Raw genomic sequence first — 16,152 nt, 5'->3', positions numbered from 1 at the left:
CCTAGACTTAAAGTAAATTCAAGTCAAAACTTTTACCTGAGAATAAGGGGAGAGCGTGCCCAAGGACTGTGGAGACAAAAAAGGAGAAAGAGTCAGTACAACAGTAACACATTCAGTCTCTTCCTGCATGACATCTGAAGTGTAAGGGAAGTGAAAAGAACAAAGGGACGGAGGTGAAGGAGCCACTGTGATCAGACTAACCTACTTTGTATCTCCTGCAGAATTATAGAACTCAACATTATCTGCTCAGAAAGCATAAATTCAAGAGATCTCCTTTTGTGTTTAACAAACATCATACGGTTTTGGAACAACATTAGGGTAAGTAAATCATAGAATTGTCATTTTTTAGGTGATCTATTCCTTTAAGCAACATTACATAAATCGCTAACATCAGAGAGCTTTCCAAAAGGAAACTAAAGCAAGGTGGCTAAACCAAATTCACTATCAATAGTGGGAGAAAGGCACAAACAAAAGCATACAGCCAGCCAACGGATGCAACACAAATGAGAAACTCAAAGCTAAGCTCGGCTAGGACCAGGCCAGTAGATCCGGCGACAGGGGAGACATGCTAAAAGTAGACCCAGAGTGGCTCTAGTGGTCCTCTAGGGCAGTATACCTCCCCATAGCTGAGACGCTCTAGTCTGTCATCGGAGCAGTATCTGTGACTGGGCTCAAAGGACCAGAAGTCTGGCCTCTGCACTTCATAAATGGCTTTAACATTAGGCAGCGCTGCCAAGTCTTTGTAATCAAGGATCTCGTTCTCCATTTTTGCCTGAGGAGAGGGACACATGACAGATACACACACTCACACGTCAAACGCAATGAGCAGGCCTGCAAAAAACAGCAATGATGACAGGCGACGACAACATCAACAACACAATTAAGTGTGGGAATAAGCCTGCGGCACAGTTGGCACACTTTAAAGCAAGTGCTGTTAGAATACAATTGAGCTCATGATTGAAACTGTAATAGAGCATATAAATGCTACAAAAATGTCATATTGGATTTGATAAGACTGCTTATGACTTTTTGTTTGAGTGAGTATAAAGTCCTTTCTTATTTCAAGGGATAGTGCAACCAAAAAATGAAAATCATTATCATTTACCCACACTCATGTCATTTCAAACCAGTATGACTTGCTTTGTTCTGTAAAACTGAAGATATTTAGAAAAATGTTATTTCCCAAAGCTTCTTATTTTGTGTTCGGCAGGATAAAGAAAGTCATACTGATTTGTAACGACATGAGGGTGAGTAAATAATGACACTTTTCATATCTGGGTGAACAATCCCTTTAACATTGTTAGGTTAGTGCCTTGCTTTACAAGTAATCCCAGATAGTATTTTAAGGTTTTCGCTTCTATTTGAATCTCATACATGTAGAGTCTCACGCTTGACCTTCAGCAGAGTATGGACCTGCTGGGCTTGACAGCACATATGCTTACACTGCGTTACGCATACATCAATCACACACACAGCACAAAGGTTACACACTCGGGCTGGCCTTTACTTCCACATGTGATGTTAATGACTGCACCACTGCAGAATGCACACACACACATTATGAACAAGCCAATAAACTCAAGCACGAGAGTCATCTGTCTTGGGATGACCAATAATACTTACATTTATGCATTTGACAGATGCTTTTATCCAAAGAAACCTTCAGTGCATCAAGCTACACATTTAATCAGTTCATGCATTCTCAGGCAATCAAACCTGTATTTTTTGTGCCATGATGTACTAGCTGAGAAAATACAGAATTCTTCATGGCACTTTACACTATATTGCAGCATTTGGGTTCCATAATATTTTTAATGCCTTTAAAAGAGGCCTCTTACGCTCGCCAAGGCTGGAATTATTTAATCAAATATACAGAAAAAACTGTAATATTGTGAAATATTTTTATAATATAAAATAACTGTTTTCAATTTGAATATATTTTAAAATTGAATGTATTCCTGTGAAGACAAAGCTGAATTTTCAGCAGCCATTACTGTAGTCTTCAGCGTTACAGAATCCTTCAGAAATCATTCTAATATGCTGATTTGCTGCTCAAGAAACATTTCATATTATTATCAACTTTGAAAAGTTGTGCTGATCAGTATTTTTGCGGTTTTTAGAATTATCTGATGAATAAAAAGAATAGAAAGAAATAGAACAGCATTTATTTGAAATATAAATCTTTTGTAACATTATAAAAGCCTGTCACTTTTAATCTGTTTAACCTTACTGACCCCAAACTTTTAATGGTAGCGCAAGTCAAACATTGTAACAATAAAAGAACAGTTCATTCAAAAATGGATGTTGTATCACTATTTATATAATCAATTTTAGTAAATTGGTGTTTTTGTGTTCCTTGAAAGAAATTCAGTCATACAGGTTTGGATCAACATGACAGAATTTTCATTTTTGTGTGAACTGTCCCTTTAACTTGTACCTAACATTAACACATTATGTCAAAATAATGACTAAAATGATCATAATTTCAAAATCAAATGTTCTGATTTTGTATCATTTACAGCTCTGTTGTCTTCATTCAGGCTGGACAGCAATTGGTTACTTACACAGATGACTCTGCTGGGTGAACTAATGCTGGAGCCTGGCGGAGAGATGGAGGTTTCTGATGTGCGCCTGAGCTGTAAAATGAAAAAAAGGAGGAGAACAGAAGAGCTTCAGAGTGAGATATGAAGGCATTTTGAAATTCATATAACTGTTAAAAAAAGACATTTACTCTCAGTTTCCTCTCTGCTCGAGATGCTTGTTTACACACAGGATGCCACACCTCAGAACCTGAGAAAGAGGCAAACAAAGAAGAGGAGAATGTTAGATACAACGCACAAAACTTCTAATCCAGCCATGTGTTCATTCAAGACACTTTAAGATGACATGAATTAAGACATGAAAAGAATGAATTATAAAATTAAGCCACATGGATTTTTTAAAGAAATACTTTTATTTAGCAGACTTAGTGAGAATAAGAGACTTTTTTGAAAAATGTGAAAAGATCTGACTGAACCCAAACGTTTATTGGAACTAAATTTAAATCATATTTCTACATTCGTAATCTGATTTATATTATAAACTGAAATCATTTTTTTAGTAGGCACTGGCGCCATGGCTTTTTTGAAGAAAATGTGGACCTAATGGACTTGCACTGAGATATTTATTGTACAATTTATTCAGTTTGACATCTTAGACCTGCCTGCCAATCACATTCCTCCTGACCTCAGTGGTAAGTTTGAGATTTGGAAGCAGATGGATAACTCAAGCTAAGGCAAATACATTTAACGTAATCACTCTATGAGAAGAAAGGCCAGAGTGCATTCATTCAACTGTAGTATTTTCAATTTCAGATTGATGGGTTTTTTAATCCGATGCTCTGTCTCTGCCTGGCTCATTCTCTCCCTTTCTCGTTCCCAACATACCTCTCTTTTTTTTGCATGATAGTAATGTGCTGACAGCCGGCTCTGCTGACTTTTAAATGCATTTACCTCGAGGCGTGTTCGCTAGCCTGTAACACACTTACACATCTCAGCGCTGAATGTGAAACAGAACAGACAAACACAGAAAAAGACCTGCGGTGCATTCTAATGTCCACCAGCCGCTGGCACTGGAAGTCATATGAGCGATCACACAGTTTGACAGAGGAAATCTACTGAATGGGGCATTAAGATCAAAATGAGTCTCTGTGACTCTTTTGGGAATAACATCAGTTTCTTCAATAAAGTCTTCTCACTACAGCCTTTATCTCCCACATGAATCTTGCTCATGATGTTCTGGAAATTAAGCTAATGTTGAAAGATTGTAATATTGAGCTCTTTTATTAGCAAAGTGCTCATCTGCTCTGTCACAAGGATGAACTTGAATGAACTTGTGAATGAATATCTCAATTTTTTTTTTTTACACATATATATGATTAAATTAAGTGTAGTTTGAGAATTTTGTTAGAGTATCTTACTTCAGATTTTTAAAGAACCTTTTAATCACTTACATGTGAAAACAATGTTCACAAATAACATTAATGTCTTAGCTGTATTACTTCACTGTATGTCAGTGAATGTATAGTATATAATCTCAATTAATTTTGAAGTTCTCATTCCATAAAGTTTATTTGTTAATTTTATAAAAGCTGGTCTCATTTTATTTAATTTTTAAATATATAAAAAAAAGTTTTTAACAATAGTTAGACATGTTCCCACATTTTGGTAATTACAAAGCTCATAGAAAATGTATAGAAAATAAAACTCCTGAGGTTGACAATCACCATTTTCTGAAAGTTAAGCAACTTTCACTGACCAGTTGTTGTAAAAGAAAAACAAAATCACTTCCTTATTTGGAAGAGTTTTAGGCCCTGTTCTGCACCCTATTCATGGAAAGTGCCAGCTGTTGGCCTCTGTAACCTCTCCTCACCTGTGAGATACATCTCTTCTCCTTCTGTAAACATCATCTGACACCGGGCACAGCGAGCACAAGTGGGGTGGTGGTGCTTCCCTCCAGCCTGGACAGAGAAACACAGGGACAAACAGAATGATAAGAAAATGTTGTAGGTTGCTCTAAAAGATTCTAAAACAACACGTACAGCACATAAATGCTCCACCTGTTAAACCCATTATCATGAGTGCAGTAAAACACAGTCAACATATACTTGTCTCTAACAGTGCCCTCTATATTAAGCAACAGAGCACTTCGTCTTTATTGCTGTTTTAATACTGCTCAAGACTCATTTGAGCTCTACAGATGTTTAATGACTCTCTTGCTCACCGTACACACATTTAAAGCTTACACAGATTCTTCAGTGCCAAGAATCAGTAATTGAGAGAATTGTTCCCCTGGGACAGTTAAAAAAAATATGAGCTCGTTGATGGAATTGGAAAGAATGAACACCTTTTAAAAACATTTTCACTGTTTGTTTAGAGTTCTAGTTGAGGAAAGGGGACAAATTAGATTAGAGATGTCCCCCACATGAATGGTGTAAAAATGCATTTATGTATTGTAATTAAAATTATAAAACAGTTAATACTGGCCCTTCAATCTAGTGTAACAGTCCAACAGTACTGGCACTGTTCACAGTTTGTATTCATGTTGTTATACCAGTAGTTGGCAACAAGTGACTCTCTTTATAAGTGAGTCATTGGAATCGATCACTCAGTTGATTCGTTCAAAAATACAGATTCATTCTGGAACTAAACTAAATGTGTTGATGAATGATTTTTTTCAATTATTTAATCATTCATTCAACAGGTTTAACAAAACAAGTGACTGTCTTTATCAGTAAGTCATTTGAATCATTCACTCAAATGAATTGTTCAAAAACTTGTTGTACTATTTACATCAGAAGAACAAAGACAAACAAAATAACTGGCCATTATGTATCGAAAATGTAAGTTCTTAGACTAGTATGACAGTTGCTATTTATAGACAAACATCATGACACCAAATGTTGTCTCATTAGGAAGCCCTGAGAAGAAAAGGGCATATTGGAGAGCAGGTGGCAAAAGAAGGCCAGTTTATGAGCTAGAGACATAGTGTATGCTGTCATTGCTCCAGGAATCAGCGAGCTGTCAGTTTCTAAGTGCTCAGAGGCATGTGGTATTACTAGGTGTCTCCCAGGGGGAATGAGTGCAAATCAAACAGGCAGATAAAGATAAATCAGCCTGTGTCCCACTAGCTATAAATAACCTGACTTGATCTCTCGGTGGAACACGGAGCACTTCACACTAGCCACTCAGAATGATAAGAGCAAACAGAACAACAGGAATGAGTAAGTGTGTGAGTACACAATCTTACTCAAATGTTTTTTCAAATGTGTGTGTATTAGCATTAAGCTTCATCAGCTTTGGAACTCTCGCCTGGCAAATTATCTCCTTTCTTATTTGTATGTAAACTACCTCATCATGTTTCACTTCCCCTGCGACCGTCACATTACTCAAAGCCCCTCACGTCCTCTGTTTCTCTCTCCAACTCCATGACTCCACAACCCTACTCAGGAGTGTCAGAAAATAGCAAGTCAACAAAAGAAAGGGTGTCAGGGGTACCTGCTAAAATAACCATTCTTGCTTATGAAGCGTCAAAGGCCAGAATATTAGCCATTCCTATGAAGGACGAGCGTTATGCAATCTCATGAATAATTGTAACCACAGTAAATACATAATGACACTTATCAATTCATAGTTACACTATGCATTTTAAATTAATTTATAAATATATACGACAATATAATTTACATTTTACATTTATTCATTTAGCTGACGCTTTTATCCAAAGCGACTTACAATTGCTATATATGTCAGAGGTCGCACGCCTCTGGAGCAACTAGGGGGTTAAGTGTCTTGCTCAGGGACACATTGGTGTCTCACAGTGGATTCGAACCCGGGTCTCTCACACCAAAGGCATATGTCTTATCCACTGCGCCATCACCACCCCTGTGGTGTAATAATGTATAACAACGCACATTATGAATAATTATAATGCATTATACCCTCTATTAACCCTTTATAATGCATTATAAACAAAGGCTTTAAGTAAATTGTTACTGATTTTTTTAATGCTTTTGAAAGTCGTGCTGCTTAATATTTCTGTGAAAACCCTGATAGGTTTTTTTCAGTACTCTATTGAATAGAAGTTAAAAGGAACAGCAAGAATGACATTATAAAAGACTTTACTATCATTTTGATCAATTTAATGCATCCTTGCTAATTAAAAGTATTTATTTCTTAAATTGCATTGTAAGGTATAATATCTAACTTTTCTGTATTGGGAGTTCCTGGCTGAGAATCTGGGTTGGGGGGGGTCCATTGGACATTGGTCCTGTGGTGGAATGTAGACTCACCTCCAGCACACGTCCACTGATGTATCTGTTGCATGTTTCACACTTTATCCCAAACTGGGCATGGTAGTCTGACTCACAGTAAGGAATGCCATCTCTGTATGCAAATTAAGACTCACATGAATAAACACATTCTTATACTGTTACTAAAACTAAAATACAGGTGCATAGGTTTTGCAAAACCAGAAAAACCATGACCTTTGTGACTCTATTATTGTTATTATTGGCACAAAAGTTCACAACAGGAGCACCTGCTTATCAGTAAATCAAGTTTATATGCATATACAGTATATTACCGTTCAAAAACTTTTTAATGTCTTTGAAAGAAGTCTCTTATGGTCATCAAGCCTGCATTTATTTGATCAAAAACACAATTAAAAACAGTAATATTGTGAACTCTTATCACAATTTAAATAAACAATTTTAACTAGTTTAATATTTACATTTGTTTAGCACCACTACTCAAAGTCTTTAGTGCCACAACAATTTCAGAATTTTATATTTATCCACATATTTTATATCCACGTATACAAATGATAAAAAGGCCTATTACTGGAAGTGAATGTGTAAGATATTAGAGAAATTGTGATTAAATATTTATTAAATAAACAAAGTCAATCTGGTTTCAAACACAAGAAAGAGGCTGCTTTGTGCAACACAATGTGTGGCTGAAAGAAAGCCAGCAGGTCAACAGAAGGAGTGTTCACTCACTTGCTAATGTACTCTCCCGTCAGGACCAGGCCGCAGGTCTGACACCTGAAGCAGCTGACGTGCCACTGTTTCTCTAACGCCAGCAGAGATTGACCCTGTTTGATCTCCTCCTTACAACCTGCACATTCTAAAAAGAGCCATAAGGAAGAGAAGAGAGGTTATATAATGGACTTAAGGTTCAGAAGTCTTTCCTGTGTCCTGTCAGCCTTGACAGGTTAATAAAACAACACATGAAATACAATTCAATAAATCGGTTAGCAGAAATACACACACACTTTATTGAGCTGTGCAGGCAGGGTAGGCCAGCATATGATATATGGCTGTAACAGGATTTTGAGCACAGAAAGGTCAGTGCATCATTTGTTTTTATTTGGAGGATGGTCAGCTATGTTTAGAGTATTTGCACCGTGACATAGAGCTCGGCTTTCTTCAGTTCACCTTCACGATCAGTCAGGTCAATCTTTACACAGCGAAAGATGTTCATTCTTATATTCCAACAATTTCTTTCCTCCGTTTCCCTGTAGAAGCTGTGATTACAAGTAACTTGAAAAAAAAAGAATGTGATTTTGTTGTTATGTAAACAGGTTTTTCTATAAAAGGGTTTGCCAGACTTTCAGAAACCTAATCTGGTCAAACTCAGGCACTTAAATTTGATTATTAACACAATGGCAAGACTATTAAGAGGATTTCAAACAGGATGGTACTTAACAGGATGGAAATCAAAAGCTAAAGTTAGCTATTGCTCAGAGAGGGATTGCGCATTTCATATTAAATCAGTTTTTGAAATTATGAAATTATTTACTAGTCTATTATGTTGAATTAATTGTAATTAAAAGAAAACTAATATAATTTCCATCTTTAAAAAAACTTTCAAATATATATTTTATATATAATGGGAAAGACTGCATAGCAAAAATGACCCAGACATATTCAGACTCCCTACATTTGTTCAAACAAAGAGCAAACATAGACACAGAGCTCAGATGCTCTTCACCTCTGGCCTTTATAAAAACATCACAGCATTTTGCCTCTGTTTACCCATAAGCTACACACACTCTAATCTGTTGAACAGGGGTCTGTCCTCTCCCCTCAGAGACATGCAAGTCAATACAGCCATATGGAGGGTTTTAGCTCCCAAGCCTTTGAAAAAATATATACTGTATATATATATATATATATATACACAACAGACTACTGAAAACACCCAAGAGATGGAGAAATACGAATGAGAACACCCAAACACACACACACACAGAAAAAAAACACTTTTGAGTGGTAGATTTGGCGAAATACTTACATATGATTTACTATCTAGCCTCTACACAAAGACACACACATGTGGACCACATGTTATGCAAACGAATAGGAAAATGTTTAAATTGAAGAATGGGACTTACGACTGGGCCCGTGGATTTTGATTGGCTCATTGGAATTAACCAGCTTGAGGGAACACTGCTGACAGACACATTCTTTACCACTGAACGTCACTCTGTCCCCAATTGGAAAAGGTTTCCTAGAGAGGGAAAGACAGACAGACAGATAGACAACATGTTATTAAACTTAGCACACATGCATAAGTAAACCAAAGCCTGAAATTAGCCCAAATAAAAAATGATCTACTCAAATAAATAATAATGCTTAGAGAGAAGACTAAATTACATGGTAGAGAAAACTGTTGGCAGGTCCTCACAATGAAAGCAATCCTGACCTATACACAAACTCAACCAATTCTCTAATACTATTGAGGTTTCTGTATTTTAAATTGTATTATTACTGTTTTTACTGTATTTTGATCAAATTAATTCAGCTATGGTGAGCATAAAATATTTTTTGAAAAACGTTTACAAAATCTTACTGACCCCAAATGTTTGTACTGTAACATAAATGTCTTGTAGTGAAAAATCTGTATGTTCACTGACAAGTATGGTAATAGGAGCCAAACGTATAAGGATTTAACGCAAGGCACAACAGCAGGAGTTCTGTGAGAGGAGGCCCGACAGGGTTCAATTAACATTTAACTCCAAATAGAGTTGAGGAAGGCCGCATTGCCCACAATCATTAAACACAGACCAGAGCCATCCTATAATGATGTCCCAGCTCTATCTAAGCAGAGCTTCCTTTCAGACACACTGACAATAAAGACACAAACACCACTGAAATAACGGGACAAAGTGACTCACATCACAAAATAACTTGACATTTTTGATTGATGTGGATAATAAGGGCCAAGGTGGGATCTCTCCTCACATTAGCATAGTTGTGCTGGAACAACATAGCTTTTCAACCTGGACCTGCATGGACATTTATTGTAGCTGGTCTTTTGGCTGTTCCTCACCATTATTGTCAAATCCTGTACCAGAGGCCATGTTTTTTATGTAGATAAATGCATGTGTCTCTTTAGCACACATGCCTACATGTCTCATGACAGCGCGCATAATCCATTGTGTCCACAGCACTGCTTTATCTTCTAAGTAATCAGCATGACTGGAAGCTTCTACACCAGGAGACAAATCCTATTACAGTAGTCTATTCCTCTACTAATGCAGCAATTATAAAACAATCCATTTACACTGAACCATGACCTTAGAGGAGCACCAGCTCTGCTACTTTACAAGATTACAGAACAGGTCCTTTAAAAACAGATCATGCATTATTTCTGTCACTGTTAATATTGATCAGTTTTAACTTAGAAAGGACATTTATAGAGAAATTTCACACTTTTGCACATAAACACACACACACACCAACACACCATTCACTGGGCTATGTGAAGTATGGCATGACAAACTCCTCCACAATTGAGACCACACACAAAGATGTTTTTGAAATCGAGAGTGAAGGATGACAGGGTAAGTGGGCAGACAACAGAAGCACTTACAAAGCCTGTGTCAGACACATGGGTGGAATAATTCCTTTAGTTTCTCCAGTGTTTCAGTATAGCTGGTGCCAATGAGAGCAGGATCTCTGGATCTAATCTTTCTTTCTCATATCCTTTATTCTCTTTTTCTCTGTGGGTTTTATTCCTCCTCTTTCACACAACCTACTTTATACTATATTTATATGTGAAAACTGTGTGGGCTCCCTCATGAGGCTCTGTGCGTGTCTTTCCATGCAGTCTTTGCGTGACCTTGGCATTACCGCCACATCACACTCCCTCCAGACACACACAACATTGTCAGCTTTTCCTGCTCTTTAAACATTTACAGTTTTCTTGTTTTGCTGTGTTTATTTTGTCCACGAACACAATCTTGCAACTCTTTCAGGACATCAAAATTAGCCTGTGCCAACTACTTTAAGAAATTTCTTTAAAACAAAATTGCACAAAATAGTGTCTTAATATTTTTTGTACTGATAACAAGAAAAAAACTATAAAAAATAAATAACAAATAAGACACATTTACAAACCCGATTCCAAAAAAGTTGGTACACTGTACAAATTACGAATAAAAAAGGAATGCAATAATTTACAAATCTCATAAACTTATATTTTATTCACAATAGAATATAGATAACATATCAAATGTTGAAAGTGAGACATTTTGAAATGTCATGCCAAATATTGGCTCATTTTGGATTTCATGAGAGCTACACATTCCAAAAAAGTTGGGACAGGTAGCAATAAGAGGCCGGAAAAGTTAAATGTACATATAAGGAACAGCTGGAGGACCAATTTGCAACTTATTAGGTCAATTGGCAACATGATTGGGTATAAAAAGAGCCTCTCAGAGTGGCAGTGTCTCTCAGAAGTCAAGATGGCAAGAGGACCAATTCCCCCAATGCTGCGGCGAAAAATTGTGGAGCAATATCAGAAAGGAGTTTCTCAGAGAAAAATTGCAAAGAGTTTGAAGTTATCATCATCTACAGTGCATAATATCATCCAAAGATTCAGAGAATCTGGAACAATCTCTGTGCGTAAGGGTCAAGGCCGGAAAACCATACTGGATGCCCGTGATCTTCGGCACTGCATCACATACAGGAATGCTACTGTAATGGAAATCACAACATGGGCTCAGGAATACTTCCAGAAAACATTGTCGGTGAACACAATCCACCGTGCCATTCGCCATTGCCGGCTAAAACTCTATAGGTCAAAAAAGAAGCCATATCTAAACATGATCCAGAAGCGCAGGCGTTTTCTCTGGGCCAAGGCTTATTTAAAATGGACTGTGGCAAAGTGGAAAACTGTTCTGTGGTCAGACGAATCAAAATTTGAAGTTCTTTTTGGAAAATTGGGATGCCATGTCATCCGGACTAAAGAGGACAAGGACAACCCAAGTTGTTATCAGCGCTCAGTTCAGAAGCCTGCATCTCTGATGGTATGAGGTTGCATGAGTGCGTGTGGCATGGGCAGCTTACACATCTGGAAAGGCACCATCAATGCTGAAAGATATATCCAAGTTCTAGAACAACATATGCTCCCATCCAGACGTTGCCTCTTTCAGGGAAGACCTTGCATTTTTCAACATGACAATGCCAGACCACATACTGCATCAATTACAACATCATGGCTGCGTAGAAGGAGGATCCGGGTACTGAGATGGCCAGCCTGCAGTCCAGATCTTTCACCCATAGAAAACATTTGGTGCATCATAAAGAGGAAGATGCGACAAAGAAGACCCAAGACAGTTGAGCAACTAGAAGCCTGTATTAGACAAGAATGGGACAACATTCCTATTCGTAAACTTGAGCAACTTGTCTCCTCAGTCCCCAGACGTTTGCAGACTGTTATAAAAAAAAGAGGGGATGCCACACAGTGGTAAACATGGCCTTGTCCCAACTTTTTTGAGATGTGTTGATGCCATGAAATTTAAAATAAACATATTTTTCCCTTAAAATGATACATTTTCTCAGTTTAAACATTTGATATGTCATCTATGTTGTATTCTGAATAAAATATTGAAATTTGAAACTTCCACATCATTGCATTCTGTTTTTCACAATTTGTACAGTGTCCCAACTTTTTTGGAATCGGGTTTGTATATAAGGAAGACAATTGTTTAGGATAATATATATTTTTTTATTATCAGACAACATATATTGAATTGTCAGCTTACCATTTTATGTTTGTATATATATGTACACACACACACACACAGGCACACACACATTTAGACTGGTAATATACTACACTTATACATATTTAATACATATAACTTTATTTATACAACATATATATTTTTTACATTTTGACAATTAAATATATCATAATATAAAATAACTGCATCTTGAATTTTTTTGCAGCCTAAATAAATAAAGCTCTTTATCTCAGTGAATTGCAACAGTTCCTCAAAATATCAATTAAAGGTCCAGAATGCTGTATAAAAATATGAGTTTTACCATCATCAAAGTATACAATATATTCCTAAGAGCTGTAACGTGACTTATGAATAATCACTGACAGTGCTACTGGGATGATAGCCCACTAAAACTAGAGCTTGGTCTCCACACAGATGGTCTAAATATTAAATGTAACATAATCTAGCTCTCCTGTTGACTGTTTTCTTCTTGGTCAGGCCGATAAATGTTTATGTTACTCCTGCCAAGAGCATCCCATTGGGCCATTTAGTAGCCCAACTGGCAATGCAGTCCTACAAAGCAATCCCAGTCCTCCATGAAAATGCCTTTTCCTACCCACATAAATGCATCAAGCGCTAACTCTCTTTTGGAGTAGTAATGAACTAAAGGAGGAGGGGCAAGTTATTTAGTGGAACTAATTTCCTTTAGATCAGAGCAGAGCAACCACACTGTAATTACAAATGGGCTATAACAGAGACACATTTGCAGCTAAACTCCCAGCACCACACAAGCTTAACAAAAAGAGAGAAAAGCATATAAGAAAGAAGAGAGTGCAGAGGTAATGTAAAAAAAGAAAAAAAAGTAGCCTGCCAATATGAATACTAAAGTAGTAAATGTAGAAAATATCCAGTTGCATTAAACACATTTTTTACTACAAAATGAAATGGGATTCAAATACAGTTTTTCAGTGTTGGGCAGACAGATAATGTGTCCCTGCAGGGATGTCTTACAGTACCTCTCATTTTCTTGCTGAGAATAAGCCACATATAAAAGACAAGAGATGGTGTTTTCCACCTCTGCCTTTAACTTCTTCATTTGCTCCTTTCAGTCTGAGGCAGATATTCACCTCTAGCCTCAGCAGCTTCTCCATTTACACTTTTCTTCCCTTCTCTGCTTACTTTCTGGGTATTATTGCATATTTTGAGCTCCAAACCTCAGCTTTCTTCCGCCTTGACTCATGTTACAATATCCTGCTCAGTTCTGCATTGATTGCTCCTTCTCTACTTGTGGTCGGCAATTCAGTCAAGACAAGACAAGACAAGAGAAGAGAAGAGAAGAGAAGAGAAGAGAAGAGAAGAGAAGAGAAGAGAAGAGAAGAGAAGAGAAGAGAAGAGAAGAGAAGAGAAGAGAAGAGAAGAGAAGAAAAGAAAAGAAAAGAAAAGAAAAGAAAAGAAAAGAAAAGAGAAGAGAAGAGAAGAGAAGAGAAGAGAAGAGAAGAGAAGAGAAGAGAAGAAAAGAAAAGAAAAGAAAAGAAAAGAAAAGAAAAGAAAAGAGAAGAGAAGAGAAGAGAAGAGAAGAGAAGCCTACACACAGTGTCCAAAATAAACACCCGTCAAGCGGCAAATTCAAGTAAAAATTGGTTTTGACGAGTACATTAAAGTTATTAAATGAAACTGTGTGCACTAAATCACAAGAACTATAGTTTACACTTCTTGCTGTTTTAATATCTGAACTAAACAACACGAGGGAATCAAATTAAAGACATAAAAATGATCTGCTAAAGATAAAACATCAATAGAAATGCATCATATGCATAAAAGCATATCAATAAATTATATCTTTGTTGGACAACAGGGGCCGGATTCACGAAACATTCTTAAGAAGAAATTTCTTCTTAACTGCCATTTTCTTCTTATTTTTTTACTTAAGAAAAAAGTTAAGAATATTTTGTATTCCCAAACATTCTTCTTAAGAATATTCTTATATTGTTTCTTAAGATTGTTCTTAAGACAAAAATGAAGAAGAATTCAAATTCTTGAAAAGAAAAATCTTAAAAATCATCGTACATAACATCTTAAATTTAGGACAGCCCAAGACTTGTCTTAAATCCAAAACAGTAAGAATTATTTAATGAATTTATTGGGTTATTTCAAATTAATTGTTATATTTAAGCATTACAACAACGTTAGCTACATATAGCCTAATGCATAGTATGACTATTAATAGCGATGTGCGCGAGTTTTCTGAAGCGACAGCGATGACTGATAATATAAACAATGATCGGTCATGATTAGCCTGTGTGTGACACTACTTTTTGCTAACTTCAAAACTCAGTAGCAACTCTACAAAAACGAGTAAGATAAGTAACTTTAACTGGACGCTATTATTTTAGCTTATAAATACGACAATCTTTGGCAGTATGCAGCACATATGACTGTGTAACGCGGACACACATACCGGAAGCGTTCACTCCGATGAGAGCGCAAAAAACACAGCACTACAAAACTGAATCAAACAGATCGCTGCGGCTTGAGACAGGCTGTTCAAAAACATGCCGCATTAAAAATGTAAAAGCTGAGCGCCAGTCAAAATCGCGACAAAAAGAGTGTGCGTGCTTGCTATGATTATTAGGGTAATCTGCAGGAAGCGCAAAAAGACAATAAAGAGTTTAGACTGTCATTTTCTTCTTAAGAAAAAAATTAAGATGTTCTTAAGAATATATTTGAGAACTTATTAAGAATTTTTCAAGAATTGCACTTAAGAACATTCTTACGAACTTCGTATAATTTATCTTAAGAAATTTCTTAACTTATTTCTTAAGAAGATTTTCATGAATCCGGCCCCAGGTTTGTAAACAGGCTCATACGCATGCAAAACTGCATTACACATGTACTACTGTAGTACATTTATTGAAGGCTCAGACCGTTTTTGTCAGACCAGTTCCAGATTGTAAAAGGACCTCGAGCTCCTCATTTAGCGATAAACTCCTCCTCAATTCCACGTCATCCTTCCGCGATGTCGCTCCGCACTGTTGCACACTGAAATATGTCAACAACTAGACTTTATCGTTATTATCGCGGGAAGACTAATTCTTATCGTGGGGAGAAGTTTTACCGGTATATCACAAACGATAAGATATCGCCCATCCCTAGATGTAGCCTATACCAATTTAAGGCTGGTAAGACTTTATGGTAAGTCAATTTTCTCTCAATATTTTCTCTCAATAATTACTTTTTTATAAGTAATTTGTTTAAAAACAGAAGTTAATTTTAGGCATATGGGTGGACATCAACCCTAACAGTGTATGTCTGCAGAATATTTTATTTATAAAACACTGCCCTACTTGCCCTGCTTTAAGGTCAGGACTGATAAGAGAGAATATGGCACAAGAAGTCAGAGTTTACTTTTGTCTTCCCATTTTCTACATGTGGTCCATCAAATCCTTTAAATTCAGTTAAACTTAAGATATTCCTTAAGCCAAAACCTTTTCATATATCACAGACAGTGAATTTCTTTCAAAGAAAATGATATAAATATCAGCGATCTTGGAACGATCAAATTAGAAGACTGGAACTAATTGTAGCATAATTGCTTAGTAT

The 16,152-nt window shown here is 36.6% G+C and overlaps 1 protein-coding gene across 2 annotated transcripts in view; it reads right to left on the bottom strand.

The window, feature by feature from the left end:
• Window positions 1-16,152, bottom strand: part of ablim3 (actin binding LIM protein family, member 3) — a 67,209-nt gene that overhangs the window by 17,276 nt on the left and 33,781 nt on the right. For both annotated transcript variants that reach the window (XR_013785377.1, XM_079439124.1), the window contains exons 4-11: window positions 8,935-9,050; window positions 7,538-7,664; window positions 6,830-6,923; window positions 4,411-4,498; window positions 2,732-2,790; window positions 2,565-2,636; window positions 617-772; window positions 37-66 (exon numbers count right to left, since the gene is read on the bottom strand). Coding sequence is in view for 1 of the 2 variants with exons in the window: in XM_079439124.1 (XP_079295250.1) it covers window positions 37-66; window positions 617-772; window positions 2,565-2,636; window positions 2,732-2,790; window positions 4,411-4,498; window positions 6,830-6,923; window positions 7,538-7,664; window positions 8,935-9,050 (742 nt within the window). In the remaining variant the exon portion in view is untranslated. The remainder of the gene's footprint in view (window positions 1-36; window positions 67-616; window positions 773-2,564; window positions 2,637-2,731; window positions 2,791-4,410; window positions 4,499-6,829; window positions 6,924-7,537; window positions 7,665-8,934; window positions 9,051-16,152) is intronic.

The sequence above is a fragment of the Barbus barbus genome (assembly GCF_936440315.1).
Source record: "Barbus barbus genome assembly, chromosome: 17".
Lineage (NCBI taxonomy): Eukaryota > Metazoa > Chordata > Actinopteri > Cypriniformes > Cyprinidae > Barbus > Barbus barbus.
This window is presented reverse-complemented; position numbering and strand designations above follow the sequence as displayed.